At 32.3% G+C, this 18,943-nt stretch overlaps 1 protein-coding gene across 1 annotated transcript in view; it reads left to right on the forward strand.

Moving 5' to 3' along the window:
* Window positions 1-273: 273 nt before the first annotated feature.
* LOC134697086 (uncharacterized) overlaps window positions 274-18,943 on the forward strand; it is a 34,475-nt gene continuing 15,805 nt past the window's right edge. Inside the window, exons 1-5 of the mRNA XM_063559117.1 lie at window positions 274-392; window positions 11,921-12,249; window positions 12,864-12,993; window positions 13,677-13,856; window positions 15,674-15,688. Of these exons, the coding sequence (XP_063415187.1) occupies window positions 11,941-12,249; window positions 12,864-12,993; window positions 13,677-13,856; window positions 15,674-15,688 (634 nt within the window). The 5' untranslated portion in view covers window positions 274-392; window positions 11,921-11,940. The remainder of the gene's footprint in view (window positions 393-11,920; window positions 12,250-12,863; window positions 12,994-13,676; window positions 13,857-15,673; window positions 15,689-18,943) is intronic.

An 18,943-nucleotide genomic window follows, 5' to 3' on the forward strand; every position in this document is an offset into this window, starting at 1 on the left:
TTCAGTATATAAAAACAAGGATCTTCAATAAACTGAATAAATACATATCTCTTTGGTTGATCGTATCAATCTCATTATCAGTCAATAGCTATATGTATATTATTAAAGTTCATTTTATTATACTTATTCAATAAGAAAGTAATTAAAAAACAGGCAAATTTAAAAAAAATTAATTTGAAATGAAATAAATTCATACATGCTCTTGATTAGATGTCGCAAAAGAACCACCTATATATTTTAGTTTCTTTCTACAATATTTCAGGCCCAAAATGTACAGCCGGGTGAAGAAATCCCATTGGAATCGAGAAAGTACAACGTTATAAGAATAACAGTCACAAAACAATCCGGCAGCAGTAGTATTCGTTTAGACAGTGTAGAACTTTCTACTTGTGGTAAGATTTGACTGTTATGTTGTCTAGCGCTATAAATCTTTGCAAAAACAAAACCACAAATTTCTGAACACCAAATATTCATTATATTTATTTCTTTTGACTCGAGTATTTTTTTACCCAGCCTTTGCCTTGTGCTTTTAAAGTATTCATGTTTTATTGGTATGAACCTGTTTTTAGTTTTTATATTTATCATGTATACATGTATAGATAGAATCTTTTTTTCTGCCATTTACAAGTATGAAAAATTGACAATGCATACATTTGTACTATCATAAGAGGGACAAGCTCTCAAAGGTCCATTCTAACTCATAAGTAAAAAAGTATGTGACAAAGCCATGATTAAAAAGACACATGTGGCACCCCTCCTGTTGGTTGACCGTTATGGAATAACCGTTTCACAAATAATATCGAATATGTTCCTTACGTCGTAACTACAATCCCCTTCCCTTTCATGAATTTGACATACCGAATTAGACTATTTACATGATTTGTAATCACATAAGCAACACGACGGGTGCCGCATGTGGAGCAGGATCTGCTTACCCTTCCGGAGCACCTGAGATCACCCCTGGTTTTTCGTGGGGTTCGTGTTGTTTATTCTTTAGTTTTCTATGTTGTGTCATGTGTACTATTGTTTTTCTGTGTTTCTGTTTGTCTTTTTTTTTAGATTTACGAGTTTGACTGTCCCTTTGGTATCTTTCGTCCCTCATTTGTAACTAATTAAGGTAATTATGGTGCGTCGAATAATTGAGCAGTTCTTTTAGGCCTTTGAAACAAGTAGAACTGAAGGTAATCCAGTGCTATGGATCAGAAAACAGTTCATAAAATATTATACTCTTCTGTTGAAATATATGATAAAGCGTATAATACATGGCAAAATCCGTATCACATGCCGTATCACCCTCGACCAATATCATCCCTCGGGCCTAAAGGCCCTTGGGCTGATATTGATGTCTCGGGATGATACGACATATGATACGGATTTTGCCATGTATTATTCTCTATGTAAAGAATGGTAACGAATGAGTTGTCATAACATTTTATTGGACAGCAAACAATGATTAACTCTGTATTACAGTCGATTTCAGGTTATTCTGATTGGGCTAAAACGCTTCGTATGTAAAAATGACTTACCGCGTTTATTCAAAATTATGTTTTCCTTACGCATAATTTTTGGTGTTGACATTTCCAAATGTTTTACGGCAGCCCTTGTGTATTGGACGGTTGAAATTCCGACCTTGACTTTCCCTACGACAAGTTTGCATTGATTGGTCGCCATCTTTGTTTCTATGAGGATCGTTTGTTGTTTATCAATCTTCGGGAAATTCCGGAGTTTCCGGAAACGTTCGGCTAATGTTTCGTTATTTTTCGCGCGTTAATGATGTAAACAAGATGAGACAGTAGAAAACATGGAATTGAGGATTAATTCGATGAAAATATGATCTTGTACCCGGTATTTTTACGCTACATATTGTACAAAATGATATTATGACAACATATCCAATGCCAAGATTAGCAATTATAATGTATGCTCTTAATATGATACAATGAATGGAACGGAATCAATTTCATACACGTGTTTTCACCGACATGGTTTCAACATCTATGATGAACATGATGAATGGAAGGTTTGTGTACAGTAGTTAAGAAAATCCATAATTCTCACAATGATATGCAACTTTTTTCTGTAAATAACATGTTTGTGTGGCCTTATTCATGCCTTTGATGATCGCTAATCTGTTGATCATTCGATGTTCCTGATCCTTGATGTAGGGTTAATGACTATGTGTCGCGTATCACTCACTTCACGTGTGCAGCAATCAAACAAATTTGTTTACTATGCAATTTCCTTCGACATTTTCAATGGAACATTTTGTACTAGATAAGGCAGCAACCATTTCATTTCTTGGGGTGGAGGCTTTGGCTCCCCCCCCCCCCCCCCCGCATAAACTTTTTTTTTCGCCAATCTATTTTATTGGCGACAGGTTCTTATAAATTTAGCATTACATTAAGTGGCAGCTGAGAGTGAAAAAAAAACCTATTTCTTTTTTCAGTGTCAAAAATATTTTTTTTTTCTTCCAAAAACTAAAACAAAAAAGTCCATATGATAGCCCCCCCCCCAAAAAAAAAATCAAATGGTTGTTGTCTAAGGGGATAAATCAGATTACTTGTGGAAAGTAAATATTTTATCAAGTAGTCATGAATTAAAGAATGTTATTCTCATTGTTGAAGACTACGTAGAAGCTTATACTCATGCTAATTTGAAGCATTTAAAATTCATTACAACTTTTTTTTATAATACTACAGTTACATGTATGTTTTATAAGCAATATACCTTTCCTCAATTTTCTACAAAGAACATTTAAAATTTACATAATTATGTCTTGTTACAATGCACATGATGTCTACATGACTATTTTTTTTTTGAAATAAAAGCACCATGAACATGCAGAAACAAGAATATTGAAATAAAAACATCAGAGATGTCATTATTATTTGGAAGTTGTGAACAACTAGTTCATATGGTGAAAGGAATGAACATGAGGATTAGACTTTTGTTTACCAGTGCAAAATTGCCGGAGAAATACTTGTGCTTTGGTACTGGCTGTACATGCTGTAATCATAATGTTATAAAAAATTTATTTTGTTAGATTTTCCGAAAAATAAAAAGCATCTTTGTGGATTCAAAGATTTCGTTAACTATTAGCGTTAAGGGTAAAATATGCTAACCTATTCAATTTTTTTCCATGTCAACTGAGAATTGTCTTTATAAATACATGTAGGTACAAAAGGTCAAAATTCAAATTACATGTATTGTTTGTTTTCTTTTAAATGAATTTGTGTTCGGGCCTTGCGGTCATAAAACATTCAAGCACAACTTTTGTACTCAAGACTTCAGAATCGACCAATCAAAATGCTGGATTTCATGTTTCGAGCATGATTTTTGTGCTCTGAGCACTGAGCAAAGTGTCATGATGTCAACCCCTTTTTATGCTTAGTTAAAAAAAAATAATAAACATCTTTTAGTTAACCACACCTACATGTACCTCAATGTTAGTGCATACATTAACACTTTTCGTGCCATTTTGGAACAAGCACAGTTATAGTCAGTCTGATTCCCAAGTATAAACTTGAGCTCATGAATGTTTTTATTTGTCGGACTTTCTTCTTCAGATTTTTTTTTTAATATTTAACATTCGTATTTCGTTTATTGTGTAATCATACTTTTTTTTGAGTAAGTTAAGTCTGCCAATTGATATTTTATCGTGTGTTTTTCTATGTTGTGATTTTATGCTATTGTTTCAGAAAAAGGGAGAAGGTTTGGATCCATCAAAATGTTTGCACCTGTCCTAAGTCAGGAATCTGATGTACAGTAGTTGTCGTTTGTTTATGTAATATATTCATGTTTCTCGTTTTGTTTATATAGATTAGACCGTTGGTTTTCCTGTTTGAATGGTTTTACACTAGTAATTTTGGGGCCCTTTATAGCTTGTTGTTCGGTTTGAGCCAAGGCTCCGTGTTGAAGACGTACTTTAACCTATAATGGTTTACTTTTTAAATTGTTATTTGGATGGAGAGTTGTCTCATTGGAACTCACACCACATCTTCCTATATCTATTAACAAGCAATCAGAGGTTCAGATGGAGAGAGGTCTCATTGGCAATCATATCACATCTTTCTACATGTATATGATAATATCTATAATGTGCATATTGCATGGCAACACACACACATTTAATAGTCCCCCACTCATATCCCACTGGATATAAATTCGTTGTATTGGAACCAGAATTCAGACTTGTCATGATGGAAATTTCTATATGTACTATATATATATTAATAGCTAGTGCAATGTATAAACAAACACAGAAACATGAGGCCAATATATTCAAGCATGATGATTTTTTAAGCGGATTTTCTTAGTCCAAAAACCACAACTCATCAGAGTGAGACCATAAAAAAATTCAAGCATGCTTCGTAACTTGTTGTGAAAAAACTATATATACCAAGTTCTTGAAACAATAACGTCAAACATGCAGAAAGAAGTGTTGAAAACTGATTTGTGTAGTTAATTTTGTAAACTACCTTGACCAAAGCTTCACTATAAAGCCAGACAGACAAAAATATGCACAGACTAAAAACATAATGACCATAGATCACCATATATGGGGCATACAAAATGTTGAAAACGGATTTGTTGGACTGAAAGATTGACAAACAGATAAACAGAGTGCAACCTAAACGTCCCCTCCTACATTTTGTACTTCTTTGTCAGTAGTGAAATAATTATATCGAATGAGAACAATTTTTTCTCTGTTTAATCTAAATGATCCATAAAGTGTAGATATTTTACACTAAATAACAATGTAATTTCTCTGCATATGAAGTGAAAACTAAAATAGTTTGTGTTCATATGTCTCTAATCTCCATTTCAAATTGAGATTTATACAACCATTTATTTGTACATATTACAAATATAAAGTCTGTTTAAAATAATTAAATACACATGAGATTTTGATTAGATATATTGAAACATTTTGATATAAAATAACTTGCAATACATTTAACTATTTGTAATTGATAAAATTTGATAAATTCAAATTAAACTTAATCAACGTGTAACAATAAATAATATGCATATATAATTAATGTCAACAACAGTCCAAGAATTTCAAGATAATTTTTTACATGATAAATTTTTTACATGATAATTTTTTTACATGATAAATTTTTTACATGATAAATTTTTTACACGATAATATTTACAATAATATTGCACATTAAAACACAACAAATCACAGATGTTTAGCACCATATAATTTAACACAGATATGCTTTACTTTTATCACAATATAGTCTTTATCACAGATATATGCTTTTATCACAGATATGCTTCTATAACATTGTCCATTCTTCAGAAGTCCTGACACTGATGGAAAGACATTATTGCTCCATATCATCCAGTGGTGAGACCAGTGTTTCACTGAGCTTTCGGTGGTGAAGAAGAGAATAGCACCGAGGACACATTATCTGCGCCAGGGCAGGTTTTGTGCAACATTTGTTATGCAGCCACTGATCACAGGTGTCACACTGAAACCAATCAATGTGTGTTCCCCGGTCTCGCTTGGGAACACGTCCTGGCGGATCAGTGTCATGACAAATTTTACACAAAATCACATCAGCCTGATCGCTGGTATCAGAGACATAACCGTCAACAATGTCCATGTCAATTTCCTCGTCATCGGTACCCCCCTCCTGACAATATGCAATAGTCGCCTGACTGTCATCCGTCTCATCGTCCGTCATGTGTATAATAACTGGAGAAAGAGCCTTGTCTCTGAGACCATCGATCTGCCAGAGCTTTTCTTCATACTCCCTCACCACATGAGTCTCAAATTTAGCCCAGCGCTCCGCACTGAAATGGGACTTGGCCTCCTCAAAAAGCTTCTTACAATCTTTAATTTTGTAGGTAGAATTTTTTCTAGCTACGAAGCCTTTCAAGTCAGACCAAACCATTTCAATGGGATTGAGCTCACAATGGTAAGGGGGTAATCGTAAAACCACATGGCCATGAGCTTTTGCAAGTTCGTCTATCACATATTTTTTCTGAGGCTTGTGCTGATTTACCAAATCAAGCAGCCCAGTCTTTTTCTTTTTTGGGTCATAATCAACATTGTTCTTATCCAACCATGCCGAGATACCTGGTTTATTAGCACCTGTAGAAGGTGCCCTTGACTCAGGATCTAAGTGGCTGTGATATGGAGCATTGTCCATTACAACTACAGACTGGGGAGTTAGTCTAGGGATGAGCGTGTCTCTGAACCATTCTGTGAAGTGTTCACTATTCATTTCATCATGATAATCCGAGCTGCTGGTTTTCGACTCAAAGATCAAGCCAACACCAGGGATGAGGCCTTCTTGAGAAGATCCAGCATCTAGGATTATCAAACGAGTGCCTTTACCAGATGGTAAAGAACGCCCGCTGCCCTCACAGTGTGGCTCAAAGACTGACATGGATGTGCTAGGTTCATCCAGCCAATCACCTTTGACTACATGATTGGAATTCAACCAAGTCTCATCTAAATACACAATATGACGCTCTTGCTGCCTGTACTTACGTATCTGACGCAGATAATGGTGACGAAGAGCGACAACATCATCCCTCTCAACGACATGACGTCGGCCCGATCCTTTCTTGGAAAACCTGAAAAAAAGACATACTAGTTTAATCATTGGCAGTTATTGCATTGTCCTCAGAATAAATAAATAATTAATAGGAATGATTTTTTTCTCTATAACTAATTTTCACTGCAAAAAAAATGTAATTTTCAAATACACTGTTTTCTACATACTGACTTCTTATAATACTTCTAATTACAGATTCTACATTTGGTTGATGATAACGATGTCAGACAAAAATGTTAATCAATGGTGTGCAGATGTCTTGTGTTTTGAATCAGGTATGGGCTGTTAGATCTATATTTACCATATTTACATATATGAATTTGTTTTTGTTGTCCCAAAAATATAAATTAATTTTAAAATGAAATAAGATTTCTTGTTTTTTTTGTGTGTGCTGTAAATATAAAAAAGAATTGGTCTGATTGACAATGAAACAACTCTCCACAACTGACTGGAATGACACTGACTTTAACAACTAAATGTCACTTTACAGCCTTCAACAATGAGAAAAGCTCATACCCATAGTCAGCTGTAAAAGGCCCCTAAATGTAACTTCATTTTCTTGTGTTCAACAAGCATGTTATTTGCTTGTCAATCAGAAAGGAAATAAATTCCCTACCTACTTAAACATACAAAGCATTGGTATAACATTAAATATAGACTTTGTTTTACATTCTGAATATTTATTGAAATAGAAATTTGTTGAAAGTTAATATGAAAACAATTTTTAAGTCATTCCTTTTATTTTAGAAATACTGCTGATTTATCCATTTTTTATTGGTACCAGTTTTCAAAGATTGAGAAAAGTTCTGTTAAATTTACATGTTCTGTTGTAAATTAAACCTTTAAGTTCAAGGTTTACATCAAATAATGAAAAAAATCCTAGGAAAGTTGGACCATGCAAATTTTAAGGAATCCAAGGTTGTTGTTACTTAAAAATGTTAATTTTGATAAATATTTACCGAAAACCCAGTGACTTCACTGTTCTCACTACTGTTGACAATGATGCAGTAATATCTTTCTCTTTCAGGACTTCATGAAGACGGGGCATGGACACCACCTGTTTCTTCCGGTACATATCATGGATGGTCCTTTTGACAACATTCCGGTTAAAGTCGTCCAAGATCCAAGGCTTTGGACCAGGCTTCTGTATTGATGACTTGTGGACTGCCTTTACAACATCCTGCACTGGATCCAAAGCCTCGATCTTCCTCTTTAATGTACTGAGGCTTATACCTGAAAATAGAGAGAAATTATTCAGAAATATTAACATTCATTTGTTCTGTGTTAAATGTGAACACTTTAATAATCAACCAAGTACGAGATATTGAGAGTATTAATCTTTTCAGGAGATTTTATAATTGTATTTAAAGAACACATTTTCTAGTACATTTTTATTTTGTAAAGTACTGGTTTGTGTGAAGCTGTCGGTGTCCTTAGTAAAGAAGATAGACCATTATTTTTCAATAGTTTATGCATATTGTTTTATTGAACTTTTTTAATTTTGAAGCTATGCATGAGTAAATAATTTTGATTGAATGTAATGACTAAAATGTTTTTCTGTTTTTTGACATTTCCTGAGATAGTTTCAAACCTTATTTTCATGAAACTTTGGAAAATTGTCTCTATAATTATAAATTGAAACAGGCTCTTTTTTTTTAATTTAAAAATTCAAGATCTTTAAACTGTTCTGAGATATGGGAATTATAAATTAAAATAGGGGGATTTCCAGTTTTATAACTAAAACTGATAAAGAACAGTCAGTGACTTTTAAGTAAAATTTTCAGACAAGCCGTTTTAATGTAAGTTAAGAATTCATATTTGCCAGGGTCTTTACCATAAATATTTACACTACCTGTTGCCTTCACCATGCGTGTCCAAGGATCACTTAAACACCATGGTTTTCCAATTTTCTTTTCCATGGTGAAAAATTTAAAGAATTTTTCAAGGAGGTGTGAAACCTGCAAAAATCAATGGCAAATATAATTTTTAATTTGTACAATTTCTTTTGTTATATTATATAGCTTTCTAAATTAAGTGTTTTTCAATATAAATTATATGAAAATGTTTTAACTGTAATTTACAGTTTTTGATTTCTAAATTATTATTTACAATTTATTTTAAGCAGATCATAATTTCTAAATTGTTCATCCTTGTTGTCAGATTGCTGGCTTAATAACATTTTTCCTTTACCACAAATTTATATGAAATGTGTAGTATAATTTTTAAACTACCTAGTATTTGATGTGGATATACTCTTTATTTTATATTTATCTTAATATTATATATGTTGTTTTTACTCTTGATGTCATCAGAGCTGACGTTGTGACAATGCATGTAATCCGACATAATTTTCCATTCCATTATATTTCTAGTATTCAATAAATTTATCACAGTTTTTAATCAATTTTGTAGCATAGATTTATTTGTTTGTTATTATTCTGGGGATGCTTTACTAGACTCTATTTATAATTGTCGCATACATTAGAAAATTTAGCATTGAAAAATGTCAATATTGTAACCAACAATTTGACAAATTAATGGGAGATAAATCTATTTCTTATAGGGATTACCTCCCTTAGTATACAATTCCTGGAATGAATTCTGTGTATAAAAATTTAATTGGGTGTGCTCAATGGATAGAATATTTTGTCAAGACACACTTGGGTAACTGTTTATGAATTTTATGAGGGTGTGAGTTATTATTTCTAAAAATGAAACCTGGGTTGCTACATATTTCTGGCCTTAAAAATCCATTGTTACAAAATTAAATTGTATTTTTAGTCTGATGTAAGTTATTTCTTTTCCATCACTCATTTTTCTATGAATTAAAGTCATCATTAATATTTCTAGGTGAAAGCATCCATGTCCCTTTTTTGTATAGGAAAAAAATAATTACGATTTAAATCGTGTAGTACATATAAACATTTGAAATTTTAATGTTATGTTTTGATATTGAATAGAGTTGTGGATTTATAATTCTCTTGAAATGGATGTCCCTTGACCAATTTTCCTAGAAACTTTTATCAATGTCATTAATATTCTTCAAACATTCATGTCCTTTAATTTTGAAAAAAAAATATTTACATGTCAACAATGAATATTCAATACTATGTTTTATAATTAGAGTTGTGCATTTATAAATACTAATGGAATTCATATCCCTCCCCTATTTTTCCTAATAATTTCCTTGTAGTTTATTATCCTAGGTAAAAATGTCCATGCCTTGTATTATATAAGATAAATTCAAATGTTGTTTATATATTTTCAGATTTGTGTTTTTTTAAATGTAGGTCTCCAGACTAATTTTCTATAAAAGGACATCATGTTATTAGTATTCCTAGCTTATAATGCCCATATCCTTTTTTTTAATGAAAAAATAAATGAAACTTTAAAAATATGCTCAGTTTAATAAAAACTATAATTATAATTGAAATTACTAGAAGAACAAGCAATAGAACAATTTTTCCAAGGATAGAAAGTGTCAGTGTGCCACATATTTTACTTGTTATGGACTTCCGCTCTAAGTTAAATAATGGTCAAAGACTTTACTATCAAGGATGAAAAGTTGGGCAGAAAATTTTTGCAACTAATGTCCAACTCATAAATGAATAGGTTCTAATATATGTTATTTTATTGTAAAATAAAGGCATGTCTCTGTGCGAACAATATCCTCAATTTCTTTTACCCATATTATTCCCCTTACAGGTATCTGGCAGTCTTGGATACAATTTTAGGCCAAATCAAGCACTATTTATTTCTCAGGAAAAATGGACCATGCAGTGTTGTTGGTTTAGTTTATTTGGTATTTTTCAAACTTCCTGTTATCTCTATTGAAGTATGTTGTAGAGGTGATAATTGGAACAGACATGGTCAATTGGTGCATCTAATTAACTCGAAGTGCAAAAGCAAAATGATGATTTCAATAATTTAGATGTAGGATCTATCAGTGATTAGAACTTTATGCAACGTATTGATTGTGAAATTAAATTGAGAATGGAAATTGGGAATGTATCAAAGAGACAACAACCCGACCATGCTAGAAAAACAACAGCAGAAGGTCACCAATCAATGTACTGAGAAATTCCCACACCTGGAGGCGTCCTTCAGCTGGCCCCTTAACAAATATATACTAGTCTAGTGATAAAGTATGATTCATGAATGTTGTGTCCAATTTTCATTTCTAGGTGTAAATATATCAGGGGCAGAACAGCCATTTAAAAAAAGGGATGTATGTCTTGACTGTAGGTCCCCATATGAATGCATTGATTGCCCCAAAAAAAGGGAAACCAACCCTCCTCACCCCTGGATCAGACATGAATAAATATAATTCTCTATTCTTTATTTTGTTGGATTCGTTAGTGGTGGCATTGGGGGTCAGAATGGGGTTATACAATTGGAAATCCCACCCCTTAGAACCCAAGGGAAAGGGGTAGAGCCTCTACCCCTTTCTCCTAGGTTGGAATTTCCCTTTATAAAAAGGCTGGATCTGCCCCTGTGTTGGGTATTTTTTTCTATATTATTCCCATTATTCTGTATTCTTTAATGTCTTGAATCATGTGCAAAGAGTCATGTTTTTTTACTTGCATGTTCAAAACTGCAGTAGATGGGGAAGAAAAGTTTTATATATGAAGGGAAAAGCTGTGAATGGTGTTTTCTGAATTGTTTGGGTAATCACTGTACAGTATTTCTTACTTTGATATATTAACAAGGACAACTTTATAAAGTTTTCAATAACACAAGTTGACAACTGAAAACAGATGAAATTCCACAAAGGCACTGTCAGTGATTCACCTGAGTTTCAGAAAACATCATTCTTGGTTTATACACAGGTTGTTATACCTCAACACTCTTGATCGTCGTTCTGACTTTCTTCCTTCCCATTGTTTATAAATCAATCTTCAACTCTTCAATCTTAGTCTGCTGTATATGGTAAACAGAAGTTCGTCTGCTATTTATAAACATCTTTTCTTTTATCGTCTGAACTGAGACGACTCCCGAGAGTTTCGAAAAGATATTATTTACATACGTCATCGTACTCCCAGGCAACACTTCCGGTAAAAACAATGGCCGACTTCCAATGGTGAGATAACCTATCAGAAGCAATTTTGCAAACGGTACCAGATATGTGAGGAACCAGGGGGAAATAATTATTGGATTAAGGCAATACCAAAAATTATGCGTTAGGAAAACATAATTTTGAATAAACGCGGTAAGTCATTTTTACGTACGAAGCGTTTTAGCCCAACCAGAATAACCTGAAATCGACTGTAAATGTCAAATTTGAAAAAAAAAATACTTGTAATTGCTGCTTTCGTTTTTTAATGCATTGTTTATTATAATAGGTGAACTTACAACAGTTTCAATGGGAACAACTACACAACCATCTACTATAGAGGTTACAACAGCTACAGAATGTGTTAAAGAAAAAGTTGTACTAGGCGAGTCTAATATTGATACAAATAACCCGTTGGCACCCTTGTCCACAAGCGACAAAGATGCACTTCAAGAGAAAGACGATAACAAGTTTGTTGAGACAAATGAATCTATTATGGTTCTGTTGATTGACGGTTTAGACGAAGAAGTAAATGGTGTAACAGTTTCTGGTGATGGCATTGCTACTATTACCGTGAAGTATAATCTTCCAGATAATCCAGAGTTTATAACTGTTCAGGTAAATGATTGTTATGATCGTCTCGGCTCCAAATAAGATAAAACTAATTTATGATATGTAACATGCATTTTGAATATACAAATTAGGTAGTGAGATTTCCCTTTTGAGTTTTTATATATTATCACATTTATTTTCATTATTGAAGCCGTATGGTAACCTTAACTTTCGTGTATCTTCGTCGATTGTCCTTCATTGGACAGTTGTCTCATTTGGATGCACACCTCATCTCCTTAATGTTATGTTATGTTAACATTAGAAGTCTATATGATGATATATTACGGGATTAATTGTAGGAGTTTTATTAGGAAATTTAATCGATTTTATCAATTCATTACAGTTAACAGAACACATATTCAGTATATAAAAACAAGGATCTTCAATAAACTGAATAAATACATATCTCTTTGGTTGATCGTATCAATCTCATTATCAGTCAATAGCTATATGTATATTATTAAAGTTCATTTTATTATACTTATTCAATAAGAAAGTAATTAAAAAACAGGCAAATTTAAAAAAAATTAATTTGAAATGAAATAAATTCATACATGCTTTTGATTAGATGTCGCAAAAGAACCACCTATATATTTTAGTTTCTTTCTACAATATTTCAGGCCCCAAATGTACAGCCGGGTGAAGAAATCCCATTGGAATCGAGAAAGTACAACGTTATAAGAATAACAGTCACAAAACAATCCGGCAGCAGTAGTATTCGTTTAGACAGTGTAGAACTTTCTACTTGTGGTAAGATTTGACTGTTATGTTGTCTTCGAATGTAACCTATCGAATTATACTATTTATCTGGTAAACATAATAACATAAGCAACACAACCGGTGCAGCCAGTTGAGCAGGATCCGCTCTCTCTTCTGGAGCACCTTTTATCGTCCCAAGTTTTTGATATAGTTTGTCTTGTTTAGTCTGTATTTTTCATCGTCGCTTTAAAAGAACTTATAATTGTCTGTTCGACTTTTTCCTTTGCAGTCATGGCGGTGTCAGTTTCAAAATCCCTCAGGTATCTTCCGCCCCCTTTTTAAAATTATAATCCAGGTACTTTTGAGAAGTATTAAAATCCTTATATAAAGACCAAATATAGTGGATTCATTTATGTTCGTGGGTACCAATTTTCGCGTATTGAGGAAAACTTACATGTTCGTGGATATTTAGTTTTGTGGTTTTGCTGAAGTATGTAAAATGTAATTATATTTTTCAAATAAACATTTATCTTTCTGGATCCACCCTGTGGCAGGGTACGATTTGATGCTATTGGATTTATCAACATTTATTAAAAAAAAGTAATGTTGTACTGTCTTGGCCGTTGTTTTATTTTATATCATTCTTCCTTTATCTGAAATGCTTAGGTAATTTATCTAAGATCAATCATTCATAACTACAAATGTATGTACATTGATTTTGTTTTAAATTGTAGAGTTAATAGAATGTCCTGACCTTGCAGAAGTAAATTTCGCTACTATAACGAATAAGACTGGTATAAACGAAAACGACAATATTACGTATGCTTGTGATAGTGATAATGTATTGAAGTCTGGTGACCTGACTCGTCAATGTATGAAGGATGAAACCTGGAGTGGAAGTCCTCCGGTCTGTGGTACGAACACTTTGTACATTTTGTTTATAAGGAGCATACTAATTTTATTTTTCATTAAGCAGCCGTTATGGCAAACATGTGCATACATATTTCTATTGTATGAAGTTGTTTTTACATTCATGTTTATTTCAGGTTAAAATAAAAAGAAAAATCGATTGGCTTATATTCCAACATTCATAATAAATATTATTAGATACACAGTATGCAAATTATCCTACTTAAAGAATTTTACTTTACAAGACTCGAAATTATCTCGACAGAACTTAAGTCTTATTTTACTATAATCGGCTCTGGGCTACACTTTACTTGATAAGTCTGACTCAGTACTTGATAATATTGATGAAATCGAAATGCTGTGTACAAATGCTCGACCAGTCTCGTTTCAGTCTTACCAGTATCTGTTCAGTTCCACCAGTCTCGACCAGTCTTTACTCAATCTTGACATGTCTTTACCTGTCTTTACTGGTCTTTACCTGTCTTGACCAGTGTCGACCACCTTAGACTCCGTATTGACCTTTACATTTTGTCTACTCTTGTATTAATCAGCTCATCAAAATAAATCATGTATTGAGCTAACAAAACATAATACTTTAGTGAGGTTTATTGAAATCAAATTCAAGGATTTAAAATTGTTAAGTAGGTTTTGAAAGCTTGAATATCAGTTGGGATCGAATTCAAATAGTCACACTTTACTTTTTGCATTAATTTTTTTTTAAATCAACCATCAAACTATACTGCCAACTAAGTTATATATTAAACTTACTGAATTACAGGTTGTAATATAGTTTGTTTCATTGCTGTCAAGTCTACGGATTTAATTAATATAAGTAAAAAACGATAGAATTTTAAGCCCGGACTATAGGTCCAAACACTCAATTGTCGTCCCTTGATTTTGTTGTTGAATATAGTCCCAAGTGTTGACAGTGTGGTACTTGCCATCTTTTTTATGCCCCTTTTAAATGTAATTATCCATGTTTATGCCTCAAATAGCAAGTCTGGGATCAAATGACACTGTCAAAATATTTGGGTCATGAGTTTTAGAGTTAAGTAGTGATTTGGTCCAGTAGACAAAGGTTAATAATCAGCACATTGGAGGTTGTCAAAAGATTTCAAGACTCCTTCAACATAAAATTGTCCATATTTTAATTTAAGGCAGAGCCGGTGAAGTTTTCTATAATTTTATCATATTGGTCCAAAAGTAGAACAGCACACTGTCCAAATTTTGTTGAGAAAGCGCAATTTGTATTTATTGTCTAAAAGAAATTTACTACGGAATAGTGTGGGTCTCTAACCTGTATTAAGACAGTTATCTTTAAATTGTTATATAACTTTTTTTCAAATTAACCTGGACTTCCAATAAAATTCAAATTGATTAAGTGATTAAGTTAAAAAAAGGGATTTAAAGGTGACTATTAAAATCTTGTTCAAACTAAACATTCTAGCTTTTTTTACTTTTAATTAAATCCTTACATTTGTAAGTAATAAACCAAACTACCAAAAATCTGGCTGTCTGTAAGAGTAATATATAATAACAAAATAGCTGACAAACTGGTGAAAATCTCGATTGGAAAAGTTTATAATTTATTTTAAAGAGAACTATCTGACGACAGTCCGAGCTAAATGATGGACTTTTTTTTACCTACCAATGATTTTTTTAATATGACAGGAAGGAATCAATCTACCACATAACAAAATACTTAAGTTAGGGGATGTGTCATAGCGTTGCATCATAAATAATTGCAAAGGTATTTCGCCTGATTCCCATTTTGTGTTCACATTCAAATAAGGATTTTGTACTGTAAGATTTCTATTTACAGGCATTCCAAATCCAAGTAAGTATATATCAATTCATAAGTTAGTTCAATTATACTTTGGTTTAACTGAGTAATTTAAAGGTCAAATTCATGGAAAAGATAACAGTATTGTATTCACTGTGAAATGGATATTCAATAACCATGATACCGTAACAGTCAACCAACTTGTAAGTGTTAAATTGAAAAAAATCAGGATTTTGAACTCTTGGTTTATTATATAAACATTGAAAAAAAGCTGCTTTCTGAGCAGCAACCCTCTATGAAGAAAATTATGATAGGATAAACAAGCCCTTGAATATCTTTTTAGGTGGAGATATTTACTCTGAATGCAGGAGTCAGGGGCGGATCCAGACATTTTAAAAAGGGGTAGGGGTTCCTAAACCAGGACAAAAGGGGGAGAGTCCAATTACATGTCCCCATTCAAATGCATTGATCGTCCAAAAAAAAGGGGGGGGTTTCCAACCTGAAATTATCTCTTTTGTCATTCAGTTTTTTTTTCAAGAGACCTTCATTCTCAATTTCTAGACTTGTTGCAATAGCTTTACATGTATTAGGAAGTGTAGAACATGAGTATCTGTATAGTGATATTTTGTTATTCTATTGTTCTCCTGTTGTATATATATCTTAAAATCATACATTGCAACGGATATGGCCAGCTTATGATTATTTATTACTTGGACTTTAATGTACTAATCATAGTTGACTATGTTAAGTTGTTAGCAAGGAATAACATGAGCATAATCGACAGTCAAGGTAGATAAAAACTTCAATTTATAAAGAAAAGGCGGTCCAATGGACAAAGAACTTCATAAGTTTTAACTATTATAGTTTCATAAACTTTTTGCAGAGTTATATTGGCATGTTCCAATTGTATTTTTTTCATCAAATTTTAAGTCATCAATCTTTAAATATATTCTAAATATCCCTTATCACTTGTTTGAGCTCTTTCTCTACTTATATTGTTTTAAGTATGTAGTCGGCAAGGCTTTTCTTCTGTCCACGTCTGAAATAGTTAGTACCATGGGGATTTAGGCAAGGTTTCAGCATGTTCTCCTCTGCCATGTGATGAATATATGACAGTTTGAACATCTAACAGATCTACTACTACAAAGTAAAGGTTACTACACCTGTTTTCACATGTTATGGTTTCATCAACTTTTTGCAGAGTTATATTTGCATGTTCCGATTTTCTGTTTTCCACAAATTTTAGGCTATCATTCTTTAAAATATATTCTAAATCTTTAAGAAGATGAATGTACTTTAAACTTGTATGGTTAACTAATCCTTCTCTTTTAACTTTGCTAAATCTTGAAAAAGATGGACTATTGTTCAACCAAACATCATCTATATCCTTTCTGAACTAATCAACAACTTAATTTGACATTGAATGCAACAACTTTAAATAATATTTCTGTCATGAAGTACTCTGAAAACTTGAATAGTTGGGTCATGCTGACCAGTTCGTAACTTGTTACCGACCAGTTCAAAATTGACATGAATAGCTTTACTTTATCAGGGAAGATTTCAAAATGTATTTTGAAACAAGTAAAAAAAATATCCAGAATTTACTTATTTAGTATTATGGAAGACCTTAACCGTTTTTGTTAATCAGAATGGTGAATATAAATAGACTAAGATCCTTATAATTTTATATTTATTTTTGAATTTAATTCTGGTAATATGAAATTCCAATCAGAACATGTAATTCGAACTCATATTCAAAACAATAATAAGAACTAGTTGATTGTTGGTTGCTTTACGCCGCATTAGCACAAAAAGGCTATATCGCGGCGATATAAGAACTAGTAAACCAGCTATACTTGACAAGATGATAATGATTACACAACATTCTTAATAGAAACACTTCTTCTTAATAATCAATAGGAATTTTTAATGTGCTTCTCAGAGTGTTAACCAAAAGATAAATTAAGTGTTTAACATAGCAATGAGGGTAAAATATTTTTTTTTCAGTATAATAAAAATATTATAGAATTATTTACATAGTTTTAAAAATGAACGTTTGAAGGAGGACTGCTGATGTCTACAGGAAATGAGGAAATGTAGCGAGTATTTTGCCCCCTTTCCTCCTTACCAAAGAAATGTGTAGACTCATCAAGTTGGGCGTAATAAACACTTGAGTTGGGTTCTATTGGTTTATTATAGTAATCCTGAATAAACACCCGTGTATATAGTACAAGGGCTGAGCAGTGCTCCTCTATAAAGTTACTGTACTCTTTACTATACTTCGCATACTGGAATCTGAATATAAAGAATGGTTTCCAGAATAAGAATAAATAGAATATATCAATCACAATCAAGTATAGTGTTCTCTGTGTAGAATTTGAAAAGAGTGCCTCAATATCAAAGGAGTTCACAGAGTAACCAATCGGAATAAAGAAATAGAAAACCCAGGATGTAAATACCAAAGTGAATAGAAAATCAAAGTACTGTCATACTGTATACTCTGTCAAAGTCAGTCAACAAGTCAGTGCATGAACAAATATATACAAATACTATTTATTAACATAAATGCCATAATCAAGCTGTACTACAAATGTATAAATAAAACAGCGTTATCAAGAATCAGCTGAATCTCTTCTTTGTTAATGATGTGTACTATTTTGATATGTTCAGTTTTTGTATGTTTACATTTTACATTGTTACCTTCGCTCTAACTTTATCTTCATGTAAATACGTGATAAAGACATGGGACTTTCTGACTTAGGTTTCTAGCCTTATTCTGTTGTATTGTTTTTCCGAATACTTGAGATGCTATTGCTTGAATTTATTTTTCTCCGAAGAAATGATTACGAAATATTTAGAGGGTACATTGACATTGATGGGAGTGTTCGCCCTTCTTATATTTAGAGGTCGGGAAGGTATAACATTTTATTATTTTTATTGTAAACTAATAATTGTAATGCCATTCGAAAGAGACGAAACAACTATACTGAACAGTTCGTAAAAAATCATTGAAAAGTAATCTGCTTTTTCGAAAAGAAAACACTTAAAAAAATAAACACATATAACCTTTTCCTGTCATAAGCTGATATAATATATTACTTACATAAATGCATCTTAAACTGTAAATGCAATACTGAGGATTACAGTAACTGCAATTGGTAAAATATCATAGGATTAAACACATTTTTTTCTAGAAGTTATTGATGTGTAAATCGAAGACTTCTATTCATTTTGTGAGTTATTTTCCCCAGTTTACACACCAATAACCCCTAGAAATAATATATATATAAGTCTGCAAATTACTAGAAT

Source organism: Mytilus trossulus, chromosome 14 (genome assembly GCF_036588685.1).
Source record: "Mytilus trossulus isolate FHL-02 chromosome 14, PNRI_Mtr1.1.1.hap1, whole genome shotgun sequence".
In the NCBI taxonomy this organism is placed as follows: Eukaryota; Metazoa; Mollusca; class Bivalvia; order Mytilida; family Mytilidae; genus Mytilus; species Mytilus trossulus.